This window comes from Lampris incognitus, chromosome 17 (genome assembly GCF_029633865.1).
Source record: "Lampris incognitus isolate fLamInc1 chromosome 17, fLamInc1.hap2, whole genome shotgun sequence".
In the NCBI taxonomy this organism is placed as follows: Eukaryota; Metazoa; Chordata; class Actinopteri; order Lampriformes; family Lampridae; genus Lampris; species Lampris incognitus.
In genome coordinates this window covers 28,126,856-28,148,511 of record NC_079227.1, presented here as the reverse complement: position 1 = coordinate 28,148,511, position 21,656 = coordinate 28,126,856, and the positions used below count along the sequence as shown (strand labels likewise).

The window sequence follows — 21,656 nt, the reverse complement described above, 5'->3', positions numbered from 1 at the left end:
TCATCCCTTTTATCTCCAATCTGCATTTAAATGGTCGGCCACACTAATATGAGGACATTACAAAAAAAATAAAAATAAAAAAAAAACCGCGTGGCGTGAAATGACCGAGGCTGTTCATAAAAGATCAAGTGTGTAAAAAAAAAAACGTTTTCCAGCGTGCCATCCTCATCCTCTTGTGGAGGGGAGAGAGGGAAGAAGAAGAAGAAGAGGAAAAAAAAGTGAAATTGACAGTATCATTGTAGGAGCGCACTAAAGGGGCGACGGTCCGCTCCACTACACTGAAGTAGGGATGTCTACAGTGAAGAAGAAGGGGGAGGGTACCACTTTGTCACAGGCTGCTATGTAGATTAACCTTTCAATTAGTTGTTATCAGGTCTCCTCAGTGTCGGCGCGGGCTCTCAGCCTCCGTTTAGGGATCAAATGCAGCGGGATCGAATGGATACGTCGCTGCGTGTTTACCCTTCGACGTTTCAATCATCCCGATCATGAAGAGGAGTATCCAGGGGGGAAAACTTGAAGAGGTAACTACGAGCAAATATTTATGGTAGCCAGTGTCTCTCTCTCTCTCTCTCCCTCTCTCTCGCTCCCTCGCTCTCTCTCTCTCTCTCTCCTCTTTTTTTTCTTCTTCTGCGTGTGTGCGCGCGCTAGTTTATATGTTCATCCTTGCATGAAACTTGCGTAATTTGTTTTGCCTCCTCGCCCACGGCGGCGGCGGCGGCGTCACGTCTTAAGCAGGCGATGTGAATTCGCGGAGGCTCCGCGCGATTGAACCCAAATAAAAAAAACGCGAAAAAACGAGAATGGACGACTGGGAGACGGAGCGAGAAACTGTAGCGATGCATAATTGAGGAACAGTGATGAAGGAGCAACCCCCCCCCCCCGCTCTCTCTCTCAAAAAAAAAAATAGTCATGGAACTTCTCTTCCCCCAGAAGATCCCCCCCCCCTCTCCCCAGTATTCAATTTTTAATCGGAAATATTTGATAGTTAATACTGATTTGGAGACTGTGTCATCATCTTGCACAGCCTATATGCGGGATGTTAACGTTATCCATCGGTTATCGAGGCTTTGGAAGTGTGGAAAGCGTTTACCCCCCCCCTCCCCCGGTCCCAGAAGACACGGGGTTTATTTATCGTTCCACTGAACGTCACGTAGTTTCAATGTTTAAAGAGCTCGTGGTGGCGCTGGGCACAAATGAAAGGGAAGAAGATACGCGATAAGAGGGCAAGGCGATATAGCTTGCACACATTTTAGCCTGCAGAGATATTATTCCCAGAATATTCAAGCGGGGGGGGGGCAACTGTGCCACTTTAAGTGAACGGTCGAGCCTTTGCAGGTTCTATGCAAACAAATGATGGATTTAACAAACAGCCAATTAAAGTCTAAAATGATCCAAATCACTTACAAGTGTAACCAACTGTTTCAAGGAGGAATCTAAGTAAAGGTGGTCCGGCGTTAAACGCTTTGTAAATAACACTTTTATAACACGTTTTGAATAGCGTCGTGGCGATTAACTTTCTCGTAATGCACGACAAAGACTTAATAATGGTTTTACCTTGCGACAGACTCGTACGTTTGAATGTTATGAGCGGTAAAGTAAAATTATATCAACTCATTATACAAGACACCTTAAGAGGCGGGTCAATTGAGTGAAGTGACAGATCATACAGCCAGTGCTGTGCCTTTTGGAGTGAGCTCATACATAAAGATTGACATGTGCTTTATCAAACCAGAAATCGGATCTTGTCTTTACAGCCAATATTGAAGTTGCTGGGGAGGGCACATTAGTGTAGGTAAGGTTTAATGAGACTCCATTGGATTGTAATCAGCGTCATGTCGGATTCATGTAAACTACAACATTGTAACAAAATGGCGACTGTTTAGGTGACATCAGTAATACTGGCAAACATTGTCATTATCTCCTCAACTCGAGCGGACACTCAACTCTAGGTTTGTCGTGTTGTTGTCCTTTTTTTCTTTCGCTTTCTTCGGCTTTTCTCGCCCGGCGGGTGTGTAGATAACGATTCGGCGACATTCAGTAAACGTCCCTCGGCAGCTGTCAAAAAGTAAGCGTTGATTGTATGCAGCTGTCATTAAAGCTCGGGGTTGATCGCAACGTCGGCTGTCAAAGTCGAGCGCGAGACAGTTTACGATCCAACTTGATTTTCTTTCTTTTTTTTTAAACCAGTTTCCTGACATCGGTTTGTCGAGGGTTGGCTCGACATATAAATTCAGCATCGCGAACAAATTTTAAATCGTAAGGTTGTGCTGGCTAAAAAAAAAAAAAGTAAACCTGAATTCAGCCACAGAGAGACAGTCTGGTGAAGAAGACGATGGACAGCTCGGCCCAAGTCTCGTTAAAAGTTGCTAACTAGTTGTTGTAGTTTTGTTAGGCTGACTTTTTAGGATTTCTCAAAATAGTTCAGTTGAAATAGACGTCGGCAGGTTTGGGTCCCTGGATTATGGTGTCAGACTGCGGATTAAGTCACTCTAATTTCCTTAGGAGCCAAATCTGCACCTGCATCTGTTTTGATCCATCTGCTTCTCCCGTTTTAGCACATTCTGAAACTTTTGGACTCTGCTGGGCTAGCCCCACTTATTTACCCCGTGTCCTGTTTTGTCACTGTAAATTAAGATATGTAGAAATAAAGATGGAGAGGACATGCTAGCTGTCATTCGTTGGAGTGTGATTGACAAAAATATTTTTTTGTTGTTTTTTTCCCCCCCTTCTAGATCTCTACTGGAACGTCAATAGATGAGGCGACAGGTCATTTGGTAACTTGTCCATTGTGGAATTTATCAGTGCCACCTTTTTGTTCCATGTGAAACCCAAAGGATTAAGGAGAATGTCTGGATGCCGGGTTGGAACATATCTTTTTGACCTTGTCAAAGATGTGGATGTACCAAATGTTTAACAACAGAAAGAGGAAATCTGTATGGATCACTTTTTGGTGAATATAATTGTTCAACCATGGTAAAACTTGCAAACCCTCTGTACACGGAGTGGATTCTTGAAGCAATACAGAAGATCAAAAAGCAAAAGCAGAGGCCCTCGGAGGAGAGAATTTGTCATGCTGTGGCAACGTCACATGGATTGGACAAGAGGACCGTTCTTGAGCAGTTGGAATTAAGTGTTCATGATGGCTCTATCCTCAAAGTTACAAACAAGGGGAGTGCATCATACAAAGACCCAGGAACTCCGGGGAGAGTTGGATCACTCCCACCTGCAAATCTCTCAGTGCCATCAAAGGGATCTGTATGGAATTCAAGCGATCTGCGCCATATTGATTGGAATAGAATTATAAGGAGAGCCATTGACGGGCTGGATGATACCCATGGCTCATCGCTGAAGAACATCGAACGGTACCTGAGGAATCAGGGTGACCTATCAAATATTGTTGATAACCCTGCCTTCCGGCAAAGGTTACGACTGGCTGCCAAGGGGTCTGTAAACAATGGCAGGCTGCTAAAGAATGGTCCGCGGTACAGGCTCAACCATGGAAATACAGAGGGAAGGGGCTCCAGGGGTCCAAGTGCCTCCCCGCTGGTCCTGTCCTCTGTTACACTTCTCCCTCATGAGCGAGACCAGGTAGACTCACTGTAGCCTCTGCATTGTGGCACCACTAACCTCATGCTGATCTCCACGTCACCCTAACTTTGCTTGTTGTCTATCTTGTAATTGCTCTCAACAATCAGTTTGGATAATTGGTCTGAAAACTGAGCCCATGTGACTGTTTTGGGGAGTCTGATGTACAGTAGGCTTCCCACCAGTTATGCAACTCTAACTCTAGGCCAGTGACCTCAAGTGATGTGATTGGTCGATGGTTGTCTTGTGATTGTTAGTCTTTGGCAAAAATTCGAAGGATTCTTAGCTAATTGGAATATAAGGATTATTTGTGAGGGCACAAACCAAAAATACCGGCAGGCCTGTAATATGGATGGAACGTCATTAGTTTTTGGGAACATATGCAGCTGATGTGACCTACAGTGTTTGTTGACTGAGATGCTTAGAGAGGGAATGAAAAGGCATGTAGCAAAAGAAACTTTGTTGTATTGTCTCTGTTGACATTGGCATCAAGGCTGGAAGTTTGGCTTGCAGTGATGGCTTGCATCGCTGGCAATAAGTAGTCGAATGAAGTTCAATACTTCCTCGACATTTTGGAGACACAATTTTGTGATGGAGAGCGATGAGTTGCAGGATTGTTTTGTCCCTAGGGTAGTGAGTTTGTTTTCCGTGTGAAATCTTTTGCAGATCGTATCTGGAGGCCTGTCAAGATAAAGTATGGTCAGATAGTTGAGTTGAAGTTAAAATATTGAGACACCACTCTGCTACCCACCAGTTTGACAGTGAATAATCAGGAAATGACACCTTGATACTGAAACCACAACTGCGCCTTGTGTCTGTGGCCAAGCCAAAAGTGAAACTGAGAGCTGCTAAAAGACACGGTGTCCTGCAGCGGTTCTCAAGGCTGAAGAGGGCCTACTGTTTTCCATTTGGTACATTTCAACCCATCACTCTTGGCTTGATGACAACACCTTGCCCAGTTCAGGTTTACTATTCACTTCAAAGGACGAGATGCTTCTCTCAGCAATGTTCTTGATGCACAACTTGTGTGTGTGTGTGTGTTTGTGTGTGTGTGTGTGAGAGGGAGAGAATTAGAAATACTTGGAAGGAAAAAAAAGAGCAGCCTTGGTTCAGAGCTTATTAGATTCTGAAGAGACTCTGGCAGGAACAAAGGCAAGGAATGAGACTTTTTTTTTCTACCCGTGTTATGCAACCACTTGAGCTCTCTGACTAACAGCAGTGCTTTAATAGGACCCCACCCCCTCACTCAGGACAGCCTGCGCTTTTGAAGCAATGTAATATCCTGTAATGTACTCAAATTGGGATCCCAAAGTAAATCACTAACATTTCATCAGCTGTGTTTGTTTCCCTATTATCACCTCCTTTTTTTTTTTTTGCTTTATGAAATCAATGAGCAGGTTGAGCACTTGCACATTTCTTAATCGCCAAGCTGGAGCATATTCCTAATGAAAGTAATCCTCCAGTGGCTCTTGGATTAGACTTGATAACGTTGTGAGTGTTGCACTGTATTGTAAACTTTGCCTATCAACTTCGGGGCGTTTAATCTCCATGCACACACACCAGCACTGCTAGCAGTGATGTCAGCTAAAGTTCAAGCTCTCCAAATGAATTTGCTCTTCTGTGTGTAGGATTCAGTAGTGTACACACTGCAGAGATCAGCTAACAGATTTATCGTAGCTGTTACAATAACCCTGAGTAATCAACGTTCTGTTGCAGTGTGCAGGAGATTTACTGGAAAGTTGTTTTTTTTTAAGTGATGTCAACCTGTTTCTGCAGGGCACATAGTGATGCATTTCATAGACATGCTAGTAAATCATATATTTTTTTAATAGTAACCTGCTGTGACAAGGTAGTTTTTCAGTAAGTCACACATTACCTGGGGTTGGGAAACTGGCCCATAGCAAGGTTTTGTCTAGAAATAGGCTTGGTGCTCTTGCAACATGCAGCATCAGACTCTTTGGGTATCACAACAGCAAGGCCCGGTATTCGACTGCAAAGTCAACAGTACATTACTTGAGAGTATGGATTTGTTTAAACAACTTGACCTTCTATTTCAGATTGTTTCTTTGCATATTGTAGTGATGAAGTGGAATGACTTCTGAGTAGTAACAGATGCTCATTGCTTTGCCCCCAGGATGTGCTCATAATATCTCTGTAGAGAATAATAAGACTTGGATTTAAATTATACATATTTGACAGACTTCCCCCTATCTGGCCGGTTCCAGAAAAGATGGGGTTTATGTTGGCAGAAGAGTTCAATAATATCTGCAAATGTGCTTATTTAATGAAAACTTAATTAGTTACAATCCTGCCATACTGTTGTTTCCATTTCTATGAACCAAACAGTAGCGCTTGAGACAGACCACCTTTGAGTCACACTGTCATATCCAGTTTAGCCACCCATCATATCAGTAGAAATTCACTGTTGTTTTTATGTTAGGGCAAGTTTATATTCACGGCTTTTTGAGCAGCAATCAGCTCCTAATGTCTGCAACCACTTTCATATATTGACCCGGCTGGTTGCAGAATAGAGTAATCATTGATGTGGCAGTAAAACTGCTTTCTCTCGTAGCAATCAATTGATGCAACAGCCGGGAACAATGACCAAATTCTGGGCAGATCTTCCTGATTATATCTGCTGGGTCACAATGAGGTCAGGACCAATAGAGATTTGGAGGTGAAACTTTTGTTTGAGCTCGTGATGTTGATTTGCCTTAAAGAAAGCAGGAGCTAATTGTGGGCATCCCCAGAGTGCCCTCCAAATCCCAAGTCAATTGATGATGAGGTCTTGGCGTGTAAACTTGTGATGAGGTGTATTATTTATAGTCACATCCTGTGAATGTTATTTTCCATTGAGAAGCTCTTCTTGGTGGAGAAGGCGTTGCTTAGTTTGATGCTTCTTAAGAAGGTTTGTGTAGGTGTTGTCATCAGTTTAAAGGGGATAGCCATTTGGTTTGATTTGAATATAGTATCTTGATGATCTGAGCCACAGATCAGTTAAGCTTTTGATGATCGTATATGAAAAGATGACAGAAAACCTCGTATCGAGCCCTATTTCCTCCGTAATTCTCCCTCTCTTAGTTCTAAATGATCAATGGGGAAATCCTTTTAAACCTTGAGCTCACATTTTACCACTTCTGCACTTAACTCTAAAGCTCTTTTCAAGACGCGCAGCATCTACGGTTGATCATTTCAGCAACAATGTGAGCATGTTGTACTATTGAGGTAATTTGATTACATGCTGGTTAATCCTTCCAGACAGCAGTGCAAGCTTTAAGAATTGGATTAAGCCTTTAAACTATGATTACTAAGATCACTTACACGTTCAGATGTAATGGATAAAGGAGGAGGATCTCATATGCACTGTACCTCTGTGGAGGAGATGTGTTAATTATTCAGTTCCAGTCAGTGCCAACTCAAATCAGCAAGGATCTTTTCATTCTCTGAGCTTGTGCCTTTAGCCTACATATTTTCCTCTGTTTCATCAGATCCCCACAAAGCTTTTGTCTTCTGCCTCAAAATCTTAACTAGCGGGTTCTCTTGTCGACGAACCGTGCTCCATTGATGAGCGAAAATGGCCCAGAACAAACGGACGCAAAAGCACTTCATGACCAGGTCACGCCATTTCTGTTTCCTAAACACTTTCTCTCTTGTTTGTGCTCCCACCCAGCTCCGAGTTGACCCCATCCCAATATGTAGTTTCTGTCTGGGAACGAAAGAGTCAAATCGGGACAAGCTGCCGGAAGAGCTGCTGTCCTGTACAGACTGTGGGAGCAGTGGTAAGTTGCTCTGATTGTCACTTCGGTTGATCTAATGACAGCAATGTCTTCATCTAGGCCCAGCCTTCTATGACACACAGCTGCGGCCTTGCACATTAGTGTTATCTGAACAAGGGTGTGAAAATGTTAGCAAAGCTGCAGCGGTGACATCCTAGGCTGTTGCAAGGTCGAAGGGTGAATGTACAGCTAAACACAGTGAGCATTTCTACCTTTTAGAACGGTAGCAGCATTTCTCACCATTACTGGTGCTAATGCCATATTCTTGCCCCATATTTTGTACTTAGCACGACTTCTTTTCCTTTGAGGGATTTATTGTGAGAACATTGTTGAAATTGAGTAGTTGAGGGGATTCAAATTGCCCGCAGCCCATAATGGGCTAAAGAAGGGCAGATGCTCCATAAGTGGCCATTAGAATTTGAAATCACCTGAGAGTGATTTTCCCTCAATTCAGATTGCTCTACCTTCTTATTGAGCACACTAGCCAGAGTGGATCAAAGATCAGCCATTTGCCGCTACAGATTTGTGGCATTTCCTTAACTGGTCTTTTTTTCCTCGATTGCTAAGCCGCTATAAAATTACCTCTTCTAAGGAGTCATTTGTGTTTGCAAAATTATTTTAAATGTTGTAATGAATTGTTCTCCCGGTGACGTTTTTATAACTCAAATTTGACTAAGTAGCATTGAGGTGGTTTTCATTAACCGCTCATAGTATACACAAATTGTGCTCTCACTGTAAAACAGCTGTTTTACAACCATGAGATGGAGCAGGGTGAGAGAGAAGGCAAGCTTTTACATGACTTTCATGGATCGGCTTCCATTAGAATGAGTGCTGCTACTGTTTCTGCCTCATTAAGATCAAATTATCTGTAATTAGCGGCTCAGATGTTTGATCATACTGTTTTTAGACTCGGCTTGTGGGGGGAAAGAGTTACGGACATACAGTTTCACTATTGTTGATGACACACTGTGTTAGCGTTTAACTGTTCTGTGTGAACGTAATGGAAAGGCAGTTTCTTCTGTGCTGTGATACTCGAGGATGGGTGAAAATGTGCGACACTAACATGCGTTCTCAATTACTTCTGAAGGGCATCCGTCATGTCTGAAGTTTTCCCCGGAGTTAACCTCAAATGTGAAGAGATTAAGGTGGCAATGTATTGAATGCAAAACCTGCAGCTCCTGTCGAATACAAGGCAAAAATGCTGTAAGTAGTTTATTGCACATTTCTTAAAATCATAGCTCACTGTGGTGGGCTTGGAGGTAGAAACTGATTGTGCATCCCCAAGGATTTGTTGGTGATCCCTCAGGCTTGTAAAGCCTGTCTCATGCACAATTGTTTCTTTTCTTTTTTTTCTTCCTGAAGACCCTCAGTGACAGAGGGCATTTTATGTATGAAACAGGGACATTCCTAACAAACGCCTTCTGTTCCTTCTCAGGATGAGATGCTATTCTGCGATTCATGTGATCGGGGATTTCACATGGAATGTTGTGACCCACCACTTTCAAGAATGCCAAAAGGTAAAGTGTTTACACTATCTGGCTGCTGGGTTTCCCTCTTTCCTGGCAATTGAAAGCCTTTTCTTTACAGAAGGCCTTTTGAGGCTGTCACTCAGCACAGTGAGGCAGCAATGACTTATTAGGAGCTTTGCATGCATATCAAATTATTCCAGCGTCCCTGGGGAGATTCACTATCTCTGGATTACAGTACAGGCCCTACAGTTAGGCTTGTAATGATGGTGCATGTAGAAGGACTTTTGGCAGGCAATTCATACAAGTCACATAGCTTTGCTCGAACAAGCTGACAAAAAGTCCATTACGCTGGGCGGTGAAATTGACCCCATGTTTTTCCTATGGATTTTCCCTTTGTGCTGAGTAATTGATTGTCATTGTGGGTTGGAGAGATTCTTGCCAGCTTGTGGTGTAAAATGAAATGTTTCAAATGAATGTATGTCCCCTGAATTGATGAACCCACTTAAGTGATGCTCTCTGTATTTGGATCCCCTCCAGGAACCTGGATCTGCCAAGTTTGCAGGCCAAAGGAGAATGGGAAGAAACTACTGCACAAGAAAGCTGATCAGATCAAACGTCGATACGCAAAGCCTATTGGAAGGCCCAGAAATAAGCTCAAACAGAGACTGTATGTTTGCCATAATCTGAAAGTTGCAGTTTTTACTTTTTATGAAAGTACAATTATTATAGTTTGAATCACCTCCCAGCTTTCCAGTGCCCTACATAACAGCTAATTTACCAATACTTATAATTATATTTTATATATCCTGCAATATATGGATTACAGTTTGGTTTGCTTCTCCTCACAGGACTGTAACCAGTGGTGACGGCTCCATGGTAGCACTCGGAGGAAGGGGGTCACCTGGTAGGGGTCAAAAGATTACCGTCTGTTCCACACCTTCATCTGGTCATGCTGCATCTGTGAAGGACGCCAGAGACAGATTGGCTGTTGCAGACCCCTGTTGGGCGGGTGATACCACCCAATTCACCACTTCCACCCCCACCTCCACTCCCCCCCTCACGCCCACCTCCACCCCAGCTACACTCACTGTTAACAAGAAAACCAAAGGGCTTATCGATGGGCTTTCTAAATTCTTTACCCCCTCTCCCGTCGGCCGTAGGTCGCGAGCTGTAAGCGTAGAGTTGCCCGCCAAACAGTCTTGTTCTAGGGACAAGGGTCCACAGAAACTATCAAAGCCACCGCAGTCAGTTGCCTTCATTGCTGACACCACTCAAAAGCTAACTCCCTCCCCATGTGCACCTCTGGCCCCTCCCACGTTGCCAGGACTTAGCCCCCCCTCACAGGTGTCCAACAGCTCAACCTCCGCTAACTCCCCCCAGAGCTCTTCCAGCCAGTCTAGTGTTCCCTCCCTGAGTAGTCTTTGCAATAGCAGCCAACTTAAGGGACTCTTTGATGGACTCTCACACATTTATGCTACTCAGGGACAATCGCGGAAAAAGGGACTTCCTTGCTATGTGTCACCTAAGCGCATGCAACGTAAGCAGGATTTGTCCTACACCACCAAAACGTGCCCTCAGCGCCTTGGTAATAGAGAGCTTAACAAAAATAGATTACTGTCTCACTCTGCATCTCCCGGGCCAGGTCGACCCAGAGGCCACCCATTTAAAGTGGTCAGTCATTTCAAACGTAACCCCTTTCTTAAAAAGCACAGGACACTAGGCAGGATGAAATATAGAGTGAGCCCTCAGAAGGGAGCCCCCTCACCGGGAAAGGGAGACTTGACAGACGGAAGATTTAAGCCCGAGCACGATCATGGTAAGCAAGGCTCTAACTGCCAACCAAGATTTGCGTCTCCACAATTTTTAATCTTTTTTTTTTTCAACTCAAAGCTTGATACTCGCCGTTATTATTATTATTTTTTTTTAACAGACTTGAGCTAATCTTTTTTTTGTGAGAAAGAAGCTCATTTTGGCACCCTCAACATTTTAACAGTTCTTTACTAATCTTACGCCACCTACTTTGAATTCATTTAGTTTTTTTAACCCAGTTTTGTTGCGTTTAACTTGGCTGCGGAAACTTCGTGGCTTCCATCCTCTTGCTCTTCGGCTTTTGTCCCAGTGCATGGCCCACTAACTCCCCTCATGTTGCTCCCGCTCTCTCCTTGACCCTCTCCAGTAGAACGGCCATTGTGAATCGCTGTCTAGTAGTGACTGTAGTCGCATCAGCACTCTTCCTCCCATTCCACCCTCTTGTCACAAACGCTCTCACCACCAAACATCACAGCCAACCTGGTGATTCATCCACACTGGCTTTAATCATAATTTTAGCTCGGAGTCGGCCTAAAACTAAATAACTCTCCTTTTTGATTCTCTTAACGGGATATGAAAAAACGGTACTATGTCTCAAGGAGTTCTTAACAATATATTGCATAAGCATGAGTTACACTGTAACTCAAGTAGCTCATTTTCCATGAATATGTTAATGGAACATTACTTCCACTTGTAATGGAATTTCGCTTGGTGGCTAATCCGTGCTGTTGATGTGTTTCATAAAATTATTGCTTGCTTTCCAACATCAGTTGCTTTTCATGTCTACTCTAGCTTCCTTCACCGCATCTGCTTTGTAATTCATGGGAAACTGTCTTGGTGGATGACTAAGCACATGAAAGCAGTTACGCAATTAGAGTGATTTAGTTTCACTTCATTACATTGGGGATTTTCATATAAACATGCAAAGATGATGCATTATGAGATTCCTCAGAGACGTGTCCTCAAACAGGCTCAGCAACAATACGCACAGTATAAGCACATTAGCATAGAATGCATTTATGAGATTATTCAGCCGAAGCGTCTTCAAACGGGCCAGTGTTGATGCACTATCTGGCAAGTTGACGTTGTGTTGTTATGCTTGTTACAGGCTATGAGGGTGAGCCACGTGTGAAGCAGGAAGCTCAAGCTGGGTTTGCGGCCATGTCCAGGGACCATGTCATTGAAGAGGATGTGGAGATGTTCGCCCGAGTCCAAGAACTCTTAGTGCAGGTTAGAAAACTGGCAACAACAACAAAAAGGCTCACACCTCCTCATGTGTCTCACACAGGGCCTTTTAACACCATCGGCGACTTAGGGGGTCAGACAAGTAGCAGTTCCTTCAAGAATATTATGTTGATCCCTTGTCTTAAACCTCTTTTCAGAGAACTGGATCTTTGATGAACAGCGACTCGACGCGATATCCAGCTGTCATCGAGTTTGGGAAGTATGAGATCCAAACTTGGTATTCTTCGCCTTACCCGCCTGAATATTCAAGGTAGAATAAGTTTGCTCAAATTCAAGCCACAAAAAAAAGAGGATTCCTTTGTTAGTGAAGTCAGAATCATTTTAAAGGTTCTTTGTAAGACGTCTACTGGAGTACAGACTGCATGTCTTTCTTTTCTCTGCCAGATTGCAAAAGCTTTATCTGTGCGAGTTCTGCCTTAAGTACATGAGAAGTAAGAACATTCTCCAGAGACACACGAAGAAATGTGGCTGGTTCCACCCACCAGCCAATGAGATCTACAGGAAGGATGACCTTTCTGTGTTTGAGGTCAGCTGCCCTTTACGGCAATAAAGCAATAACTATATGCTGCATGAGATTCCACTGAATGGATTCTCGAAGGTGGAAGAAATCCAATTGTTTGAACAATGTCCTCCTGCTCTTTTCCTTCTGTGTTTAGGTTGATGGAAATGTCAGCAAACTGTTCTGCCAAAACCTCTGCCTGTTAGCTAAGCTTTTCCTGGATCACAAGACCTTGTATTATGATGTTGAGCCTTTCCTCTTCTACATACTTACAAAGAACGATGAGAAAGGCTGTCATCTTGTGGGATATTTCTCCAAGGTAAGATTTATCAAGTGATCACAGCAGAGCAGAAATGAAGGAACACCGCTCATAATTTTTTTTGAGGAGAAGCCCAGCTGTATTTAGTAATATGTGTAAAGGCGATTAAATCTGTTAGTGAGGTATTCATGTTTTAAATGAGGGGTTATCACCCCGTGCATGTGTGCATCTATGGGCACGTGTGTGTATGTGTGTGTGTGTGTGTGTGTGTGTATGTATGTATGTGTGTGTGTGTGTGCTTGCATGTGCCTGCGTGTGCATTAGACAAGGACAATGGCAGGTGCAGTAAATTGCCGGCTTCAGCAGAGCTCTGACATACTTGATCTGTTTCTCCTTCCCTCAGGAAAAGCTTTGCCAGCAGAAGTACAATGTCTCCTGCATAATGATCATGCCTCAGTACCAAAGGCAAGGATTTGGAAGGTTCCTTATTGATTTCAGTAAGTTTCTTAATGCGTTTAAGACCAGCAAACCTAATTTTTCCTTGATCTTTACTGTCGAAAAAGTATTTAAGCTTAAGGGGTGAATATGTGGCTTGTGGCAAGGTGCTTTTATTTGATTAAGGCCTTGAAACGGACAAATCAACAGCGCTTATGTGCTGTTCTTGGGCGGTCGAGTATTAATAAGGAATGAGAAGACATCAGATTATTTCTGCCTGCATTAGTGTTTGATGGTCAAGTATTGACCTAAGCGTTGCCTGGAGGTCCTTTTGTCCAAAACCTCATTCATCCTCCGCTTGTGAATTCTGATGAGATACTGTGGTTGATTTGGGTTTTTTTTTTTTTTTTCAGTCTCGGCAAAACGTAAGGCATGTAATATTTAAGGTCTTGCGGTCCACTTAGGAAAACAAACGCCGCCTTGAGTGGGTTTCTGTGTTTAGGCAGCGGATTTGGCTGGTTTTGTCCTCATAGCACTTTTATTAGTTCAAGGGTTTTCCTCTTTGCCCGGGTTGTACCTGTCTGTGTGTGTAGAGAGGGGAGAGACGGGTAGAGCGAGGGATGGGTGAGTGGTAATGGAGCATTTGATTTCCTGTTCACTTTGGGAGCCATTGAGACACAGAGATGCAAGAGGATCTGTGATATTGAGAGTGTGCTGATAACAAAGGCGGGGATTAAGGGAGATTGAACGCAGCTGAGTTCTGAGCTCTTTGAAGGCCTTATTGGAAAATGTAGCTTTGGAGCTGGAAGTTGTTTAGATTAAGATATATCGGCTCGTATCGGAGGGATACTGTCTCTCAGGTAGCACGCAGAGGCGAGCATTAGCGTTTTGCCAATGTGAAAACGTTTCCTTTCAAATCATAATTCAGAGGATTAAGAGTAGCTCTTTTGTATTCATTCATTAATGGTAATGCACTTGTAAAATGACATGGCATGAAATATGACTTTTTGTGATTAGTTTATTTAAATATTCATTGCTCAGTGTTTATTATCATGGGCCCCTCTTCTCAGCGTTGGTAATGAATATTGTCATGATTACTGAAATATTATGTATTCAGTGTTTGGTGATTAGATTTGCTTGTTTGGAACTCGGTGGTGGGTGCACATTAAAACGTATTAATTAATTTCATGCTTCTCATAATGGATGACCCTTGACAGGACTGCTATAAAACTAATTAAACACAGATACCTTTTAGTATTAGTTTTTTTCCTGTTCATTATCTCCCCTAAGTACAGCCTCTTGTGAGCAATGACATCCAGCTGCTTCTCTCCATTTGTTCGCTAGCCCCCCTACCCCCTCCCACCCCACCCGAACATCCTTTGTTGCCCTTGCCAGCATGTATCATAGCGTCTTGACAGAGGTTGAAAGAGAGGGAAACTGATGGTTTCACCTCACTTTATACTATTTGAACGTGAAACCCCACCCTGGATTTCATGTCACATCCTTACATGAATATGTAATTCATGAGGGGGGGGGTGGAATTGAATCGCAATCTGAAATAACCCAGCAGCCCGCTGGCTAGACTAAAGCATTTTGTTTTTGTTTGAATTGTGTCTTTTTAGGTTACCTTCTCACCAGGCAAGAAGGACAAGCCGGCTCCCCGGAGAAGCCGCTGTCAGATCTGGGTCGCTTATCCTACCTGGCATATTGGAAAAGTGTCATACTGGAGTACCTTTATAAGCACCCAGATAAACACATCAGCGTTAAAGGAATAAGCAGGGCCACTGGGATGTGTCCGCATGACATCGCTGCTACTCTCCAGCAGCTCGGCATGATTGACAGACGGGATGGCAGGTCAGTTTCCAAGTCACAGCCTCCTTCAGCCCTGTGCTGCAGCTTCTGAGTGCCGTCTGAGTTATCCAGGCCAGTGGGTATTTTTAACAGCGTATCCATTAATGCTGCTGAATATTGACAGAAGTAAGTCAGGTTAAGCACCCCCAAGGACACGGAGCACCTGCTATCCCAAAGAGCCTGTCTTTATATTCACATTTAACCACACATTACCCTGATGAATAGCACCTCTCTCTTTGCTGCATATGGACTCATGATCATTTTTGATTGTGATTTAGGATCGTGGTTATAAGAAGAGAGCAATTGATCCAGAGGCACATGGAAAGGCTAAGGACCAGCCCACGTCTGATCGAAGTGGACCCAGATGCCCTCCACTGGACACCCATCATGACCCTCAACGCTGTCCTCTCTGAGGAGGAGAGGGAGGCTGAGATGGATGTATGTTCCCTTCATTCATCTGGAGCAGCTGTTGCTTGCTACTTTATTAGAGATTAGGGATTACATTATGTGTGCATAATTGCTGCACCACAGACTGCAGTGCTGTTGTTAGATGTCTGTTTGATTAGAGAGGGAGTTCATGTAGAGGCCATTAATGGGTAAAGCATGCTCACTGTCGGTAGGCATTCAATGTTGTGCAAAATTGTCCTAAATCAGTTCACTATATAATTGATGGCAGTAAATATTCCATGAAATGTTATCTCTCCATGGCTATTTGACAGAAACGTTATCTCCTCATCAGCAGGCAAGCATCCAATCAAGAGGCTGTAGTTATTATTAGGGGGAACCTGCAGTGATTCACTTGTCATGATATTAAATCTGTTCTCTTGTTTTCCCATCAGCCTCGTTGCTCAGATGTTGTCCCAGAGATAATGTGTCTTGTCTGTTTAATTACCAGGCTGAGCGGCTGAGGGAGCAGGCCAGTTGTTGGGAGAAGGAGGAGAGAGAGGGCTACATGATGACTCACGGTAGCAGACATCCTTCCTCTAAGGTCCACTGTAAGCTACCTTACAGGACCTATGAGCGCCGGGCTGCACCCTCCTGGGACAGGAGTGTTCAGGAATCCGAGGACGGGTCTGAGGAAGACGACGAAGACGACGATGATGACGACGACTCCTCTGATGGCTCACCGCCCATCCTGACTAAAGCCCATGCAATGCTCGCAGCCAAGAGAAAGGTGACTGCTTTGTTTATTGACGTGAATCATACCTCCTCTCTGGCTATTGCCGCCGCACAAGTCACCGATTTTCCCCAGTGGCATTAACTCCCTGATAAGCATGGAATAGCATTGCCAAAAGTCGTGGAAATGAATGTATATCCTCATTTCCCATTGTTGGCAAACATGTTTGTGTACTAAGTGATATCGAAGGTTTTGATAAATATTCATGAATTCAGTGGAGGGTTTAGTGCCTCCCCCATGTCATCTGGAGCCTCCCTGTGGGCCTGCAGCTGTAGATAATAGATTGTGTTTTCACTGCTGGTGTCAAGACTGTGCAGGCTAAATCTTGTACCATTGTCAATGGTCATGGTTAATTTACTGCCCTTCTCTGTGCTTCTCACATCTGTTCTGTCTATAGGGCACTGCCCCCTTGTGCTAGAGATAATATAACAGCCTGATGTCAGGGAGACTTTTCAAGATCAACAGTATGTAATTCTGTGAAAGAACAGCAATAGCTGTGGCAGTTTGTTTAATGTATTAGTTACAGTATTGATTTCACATTCTTTCTGTAATTGCTTCAGAATAGAGGAAAGGTTTATCTCTACTAGGCAGTCAGTGGGGAAACTGCGGAAAATGTAGAATACGGACTGTGGGTTTTAGTTAACTCGGCTTGTCTCATTTGTGGTTTTCCAAAATCGGGCTGTCCTCGTGTGGGAATGCAGTGCTCAAACATCTCCGCTCACAGTGTGGTTTTACCGTTTTACATTTAGCACAAAAGCATGAAAGGATTTCCTCTCTGCACAGAGGTTGTCCAACTACTGCCCTAGCTTTCAGTCTTCATTTCCACAAAACTAAATCGAGTGCGATGGAGGTTTTACTTGACATCCATTGTTTATTGTTGTAACTTTTTTTGTTATGTCTGCCTTTCAGAGAACCATTGTGCTGAAGAAGAGAGTGCATAAGAGGAGAAGAATAAACAGTAGTGTAACAACAGAAACTATCTCAGAGACAACAGAGGTCCTGAACGAGCCTTTCGATAACTCTGAGGACGAGCGGCCCATGCCCCTGCTGGAGCGCACCTGCAGAGTGGGTGAAGTGGAGGAGGAGGAGGAAGAGGAGGAGGACAGGAAACCAATCATACCAGTGAAACGCCGGAGGGGTCGCCCAAGGCTGGAGAAAAATCTGCAGACGGACAATCTTGAACACTGGAATGAAGGTAATTTACATGTTTCAACTGTGTTTTTCATGAGATGAACCTGCATTAGGTGTCTGTGGCAAAACGTGAAAATATTGTATTATTTTTTTTATCTATCTTCTTTAGCCAATTTCCTCTCGACGAGACCTGGCAGACTGCGACCAGTGAAGCGAAAGAAGGGCTGGCCCAAAGGAGTCAAACGGGGCCCCCCTAAGTGGAGGCTAAAGAATGAACGGAAGATAGGCTTCAAGCTCAACCTCTACACTCCACCTGAGACGCCTTTAGAAGCTGAGCAGCACCAAATCCAGACCGAGGAGCCAAAGAGGAAGCCAGACCAGGACTCTGTCATCACAGTTGAGGGTAATAAGCCGAGCGGCGACATAGCAAGTCTGGATCCAGTGCTTGACAGCCTTCCCTCCGAACCTCAAAGTCCTGTAGATAACAGCTCCCCTGAAGGCTCCCCCAAGGCTTCTCCTGCGTGTTCTCCTGTTGACTCTCCTGCTGCCATGTCCCCTAGGCATGAGGATGGACATGGGTCCCCAGAGCCACATGAGGATGACTTGCAGGAGAGCGAACATGAGCCGAACTCCCCAATCAAAGACTTGGAACATACCACAGAGGGAGTCATATTGCATGAGAATGACTTTGAGGAAGAGGACGAGGAGGAGGGAGAGAATGTATCACAGATTGAAGATCAGGATGCGGACGATGAGGATGACAGTAACACCCAAACAGCAGAGCTGGAGAAAAGCAAGGCAGATCTGGAGCCAAGTCTTCAAGAGCTACCTGAGTGCTCTCAGACTTTTTTAGATCCAAAAGAAGACAATGACTCTGAACTGAGTCAGCAGGTTTCTACAGTACGCTGTAGTGAAGAGCCAACAGCAAGTGCTGCAGAGAGCATCCAGGATGCAATTACAGAAACGGCAGTAGCAATAGCAGCAGTAGTAGCAGTTGCATCAGTAGCAGCCATAGACTCTGATAACCCTGTGGAATCAGAGTCAGAGGAGGAGAGTGCTCCAAGTCCCTGTCCCAGTCATCTTCCACCCCAGCCCCAGCCAATAGAGAGGCCAGCACTTAGTCCTGTGCTGAGGACAGATCCTCCAGTTTGCCCAGAGATTGATTCTGAGACAGCCCAGGCTGTCCAGTCACTAACGCAGGAGACTGAGCGGGACAGTGTGTTCCAGGACTGTGTGGAAACCCAGGAGGCCTGCAGGAGCCTCCAGACATACACCCATGTTGCCCAGAGCCCCCAGCTCACTTCCCTGGATGACTGCCCGCAGTCTGACCATAGCAGCCCCCTTTCCTCGGTCCACTCCCATCCAAGCCAGTCGGTGCGATCTGTTAACAGCCCAGCTGTTTCCATCCTAGAGAGTGGCTACACCCAGATCAGCCCAGACCACGGTGCCATTTCTGTGCCCTCACTCCATAACATGGAGACCAGCCCTATGATGGATGTGCCATCGGTGTCAGACCACTCACAGCAGGTGGTAGACAGCGGCTTCAGCGACTTGGGCAGCATAGAGAGCACCACAGAAAATTATGAGAATCCCAGCAGCTATGATTCCACCATGGGGGGCAGCATCTGTGGGGCAGGCCCCTCCCAGAACAGCTGCTCCTATGGCAGCATCCCCCCCAGCGGTCTGGCCCAGAGTAGCTGTGCTGTGAGCCAGCAAATGGCTGCTGTCACTGCAGGTAGCTGTGGTATGATTCAGCAGAACAGCTTGAGTTCACCACAGCACTGCAACGTTAAGTCACCCCAGGGATGCGTAGTGGTAGAGAGGCCCCCCAGCAATAGCCAGCACAGCCAACACAACCCCCACAGCAGGCACGGCCCACACAATCAGCATAGCCAACACAATCAGCACGTCCCACACAATCAGCTTAGCCAGCACAGTCAACACAATCCCCACAACCAGCATAGTCACCACCACAATCATCATCTCCAGCACAATCAGCACACTCAGCATAGCCTTCACAATCAACACAGTCAACACAACCAGCAGCAGCCTATGGCGCAGTGTGCCATGCCTACCAACTTTGCCAGCCCCATGCAGCTGGCAGAAATTCCTGAATCTGGCAAGCCAAACCTCGCCATCTATGAAAGGATGAACCACCAAGGGGAGTATGGCAGTGGGCACTACTCTCACTCTCAGCCCTCGGCAACTTTCAGTCTGGCCAAACTGCAGCAGCTCACCAACACACTCATGGAACACCCTCACTCGCTGCCTTTCAACCACTCGGCCTCGCACCCCATCACATCCTATGCAAACAGTCCTTCCCTGCCATCACAGCACTCCAGCCTGGTATCCCTGTCCCAGTCCCCGCACAGGGTCCCCAACTCCCAGGTGCAGGCCACCATGACCCCTCCCCCCAACCTCAGCTCCCCGCCTCCCATGATGCTGCAGCGCAACATGGGCATCCCATCCTCCCAAAGGATCCAGACTCAGATGGCCTCCAAGAGCCACATCTCAATGCGCTCCAAGTCAACCCCGCTGTCCCACCACCAGCAACAGATGTATGCCCGGCCACCCCAAACTGTGGCCATGCAGGCGCCTTCCAGGACGCTGGCAGCCATGCCACGCATGAACATGAGCGTTAATATCATGCCGGCACCGGCCTACAATGTTAACTCCATGAACATGCCCTCTCTCAATGCCATGAATGGCTACAGCATGAGCCAGCCCATGATGAACAGTGGCTACCATGGCAACCATGCCTACATGAACCAGTCGCCCCAGTACTCTATGCAGATGGGCATGATGGGAACGCAGCCATACCCCCAGCAGCCCATGCAGGCTCCACCACATGGCAACATGGTGTACACACCAGCTGGTCACCATGGTTACATGAACACAGGCATGTCCAAGCAGTCCCTCAAAGGGCCTTTCATCAGGCGGTAACTCCATCGGACCAGGCTGGTTTTTCATATGTGTATTTCACCAGTTTGAAATGCACACTCCTGGCCTTTTTTTTTTTTTTGGCCTTTTTTTTTTTTTAATTACCTAAAAACCAGCAACACTTGGAAAGAATGCAAAAACTTTCATCAACGAGTAAACAAATTTTTTTTTTCCTCCAAATGGGAAGCCTTACTTCATTTCATGAAGATGAAAATCTATTTAATTCGTGTTAGTGTCTCTGTCTCTTTAGAGCAAGGGGGTTCAGCGCTCGAAGGTAGAGATCAGCAGTGGTATTGCAGTTTTGTAGCAGCCTCAAATGAAGCCATTTCCTGTGCCTGCTACGAGCGGAGTGAGTGGCTATTAAAACCTGTTCAGTGTAGCTGTCTGACAGTGCTGACAGTGTGTTTGTACTATACTCATGCCTTTGTATATTTAAATTATTGTACTTATTTTGTAAAGTGACAGTTAGCATGCTTCAGTCTCTGTTAGTGACAGTGCATTGAGTAGTACTGTACAAGTGTTGTGCTTAATAGCAAGCCATTTTAAAGATATCTGGCCTTTATTAGGTTTCCCTCCACAGGGACGAAGATGAAATTATATTTTGTTAATTCTAATGTAAAAAATGTAAACTTAGCCCTGTTTTTCTTTTCTGTTGGAGAGGTTTTATTGCTCTGTATGTATAATTCTGAAGTCTTTTGTAACAGATCTCCTCGAGGCAGCTTTCTGTTTTATAAAGCAGACTGATTTCTGTCAAAGTAACAAAGCATATCTCAGTGTTTGTACCCTGACAATTCTAAAACATTTCAAAGTGTCCAAGAAGTGTGGCAGAATTTTAAAACAGCTAAATGATTATAATGATGAATAATAAGAAAATATAAATTTAGTCCAAAGTTGATATTTTACATAATGCCTTTAAAGTTACATTTTCATTCCATCTGTAGATTTGTTTTCTATCTTTATAAAATGTTGGATTTATATTTTACCGAAGTGTAGAAGAGTAGAGCCTGTGAATAGACCAAACTAAGCTAATGGATTGCATGTAAAACGCAACTTGTACTTGTGGTTTTGTTTATATTGCTCTTTTGTAGCCTTTGTACCTGTACAGAGTTGCTGGTTGGATTCTGGGCGGGGCGGGGTGGGGTACCTGGCTATGTGCACAAAAATTGGACAGAATGACATTCTTGTATTTATGACTTTTTCTCCTTTTGTCAGTCACTTAAAATGCTGTACATTTTAGCATAAGAATAAATTATGATTGACCATGTACACAATCCCGCTCTTCTGATTCAGAACATTGGCCGGTTTTACCCGTGGGTTGCACAGCAGTCAGAGGTAAATGGCAAAACGTTGTGTGCTCCGTTACCAAGACATATTTTGAATCTGCAGTAATGTAAGCAGTTTTTTTTTCTGCCTCAGAAAAGTATTTCAGAGTAATAAAGGAAACCTCCACTTTACTTATGACCCACTGCTTAGCCTTTCA

General features: G+C 44.6%; 1 protein-coding gene across 3 annotated transcripts; it reads left to right on the top strand.

The window, feature by feature from the left end:
* Nucleotides 1-343: 343 nt before the first annotated feature.
* On the top strand, nucleotides 344-21,637 carry kat6b (K(lysine) acetyltransferase 6B). 3 transcript variants are annotated; one of them, XM_056297111.1, is made up of 17 exons: nucleotides 344-521; nucleotides 2,733-3,588; nucleotides 7,256-7,364; nucleotides 8,449-8,564; nucleotides 8,797-8,878; nucleotides 9,368-9,497; nucleotides 9,679-10,646; nucleotides 11,748-11,869; nucleotides 12,022-12,134; nucleotides 12,269-12,410; nucleotides 12,541-12,702; nucleotides 13,046-13,139; nucleotides 14,700-14,931; nucleotides 15,207-15,366; nucleotides 15,824-16,102; nucleotides 17,015-17,300; nucleotides 17,406-21,637. In XM_056297111.1, the coding sequence occupies exons 2-17, from the start codon at nucleotides 2,971-2,973 to the stop codon at nucleotides 20,177-20,179; spliced, it is 6,387 nt and encodes a 2,128-aa protein (XP_056153086.1). In that variant the 5' UTR covers nucleotides 344-521; nucleotides 2,733-2,970; the 3' UTR covers nucleotides 20,180-21,637. The 3 variants fall into 3 exon arrangements, with proteins under 3 accessions (XP_056153086.1, XP_056153088.1, XP_056153087.1); XM_056297113.1 differs by lacking the exon at nucleotides 344-521 and adding an exon at nucleotides 1,899-1,949; XM_056297112.1 differs by lacking the exon at nucleotides 344-521 and adding an exon at nucleotides 2,029-2,065.
* The last annotated feature ends 19 nt before the right edge of the window (nucleotides 21,638-21,656 follow it).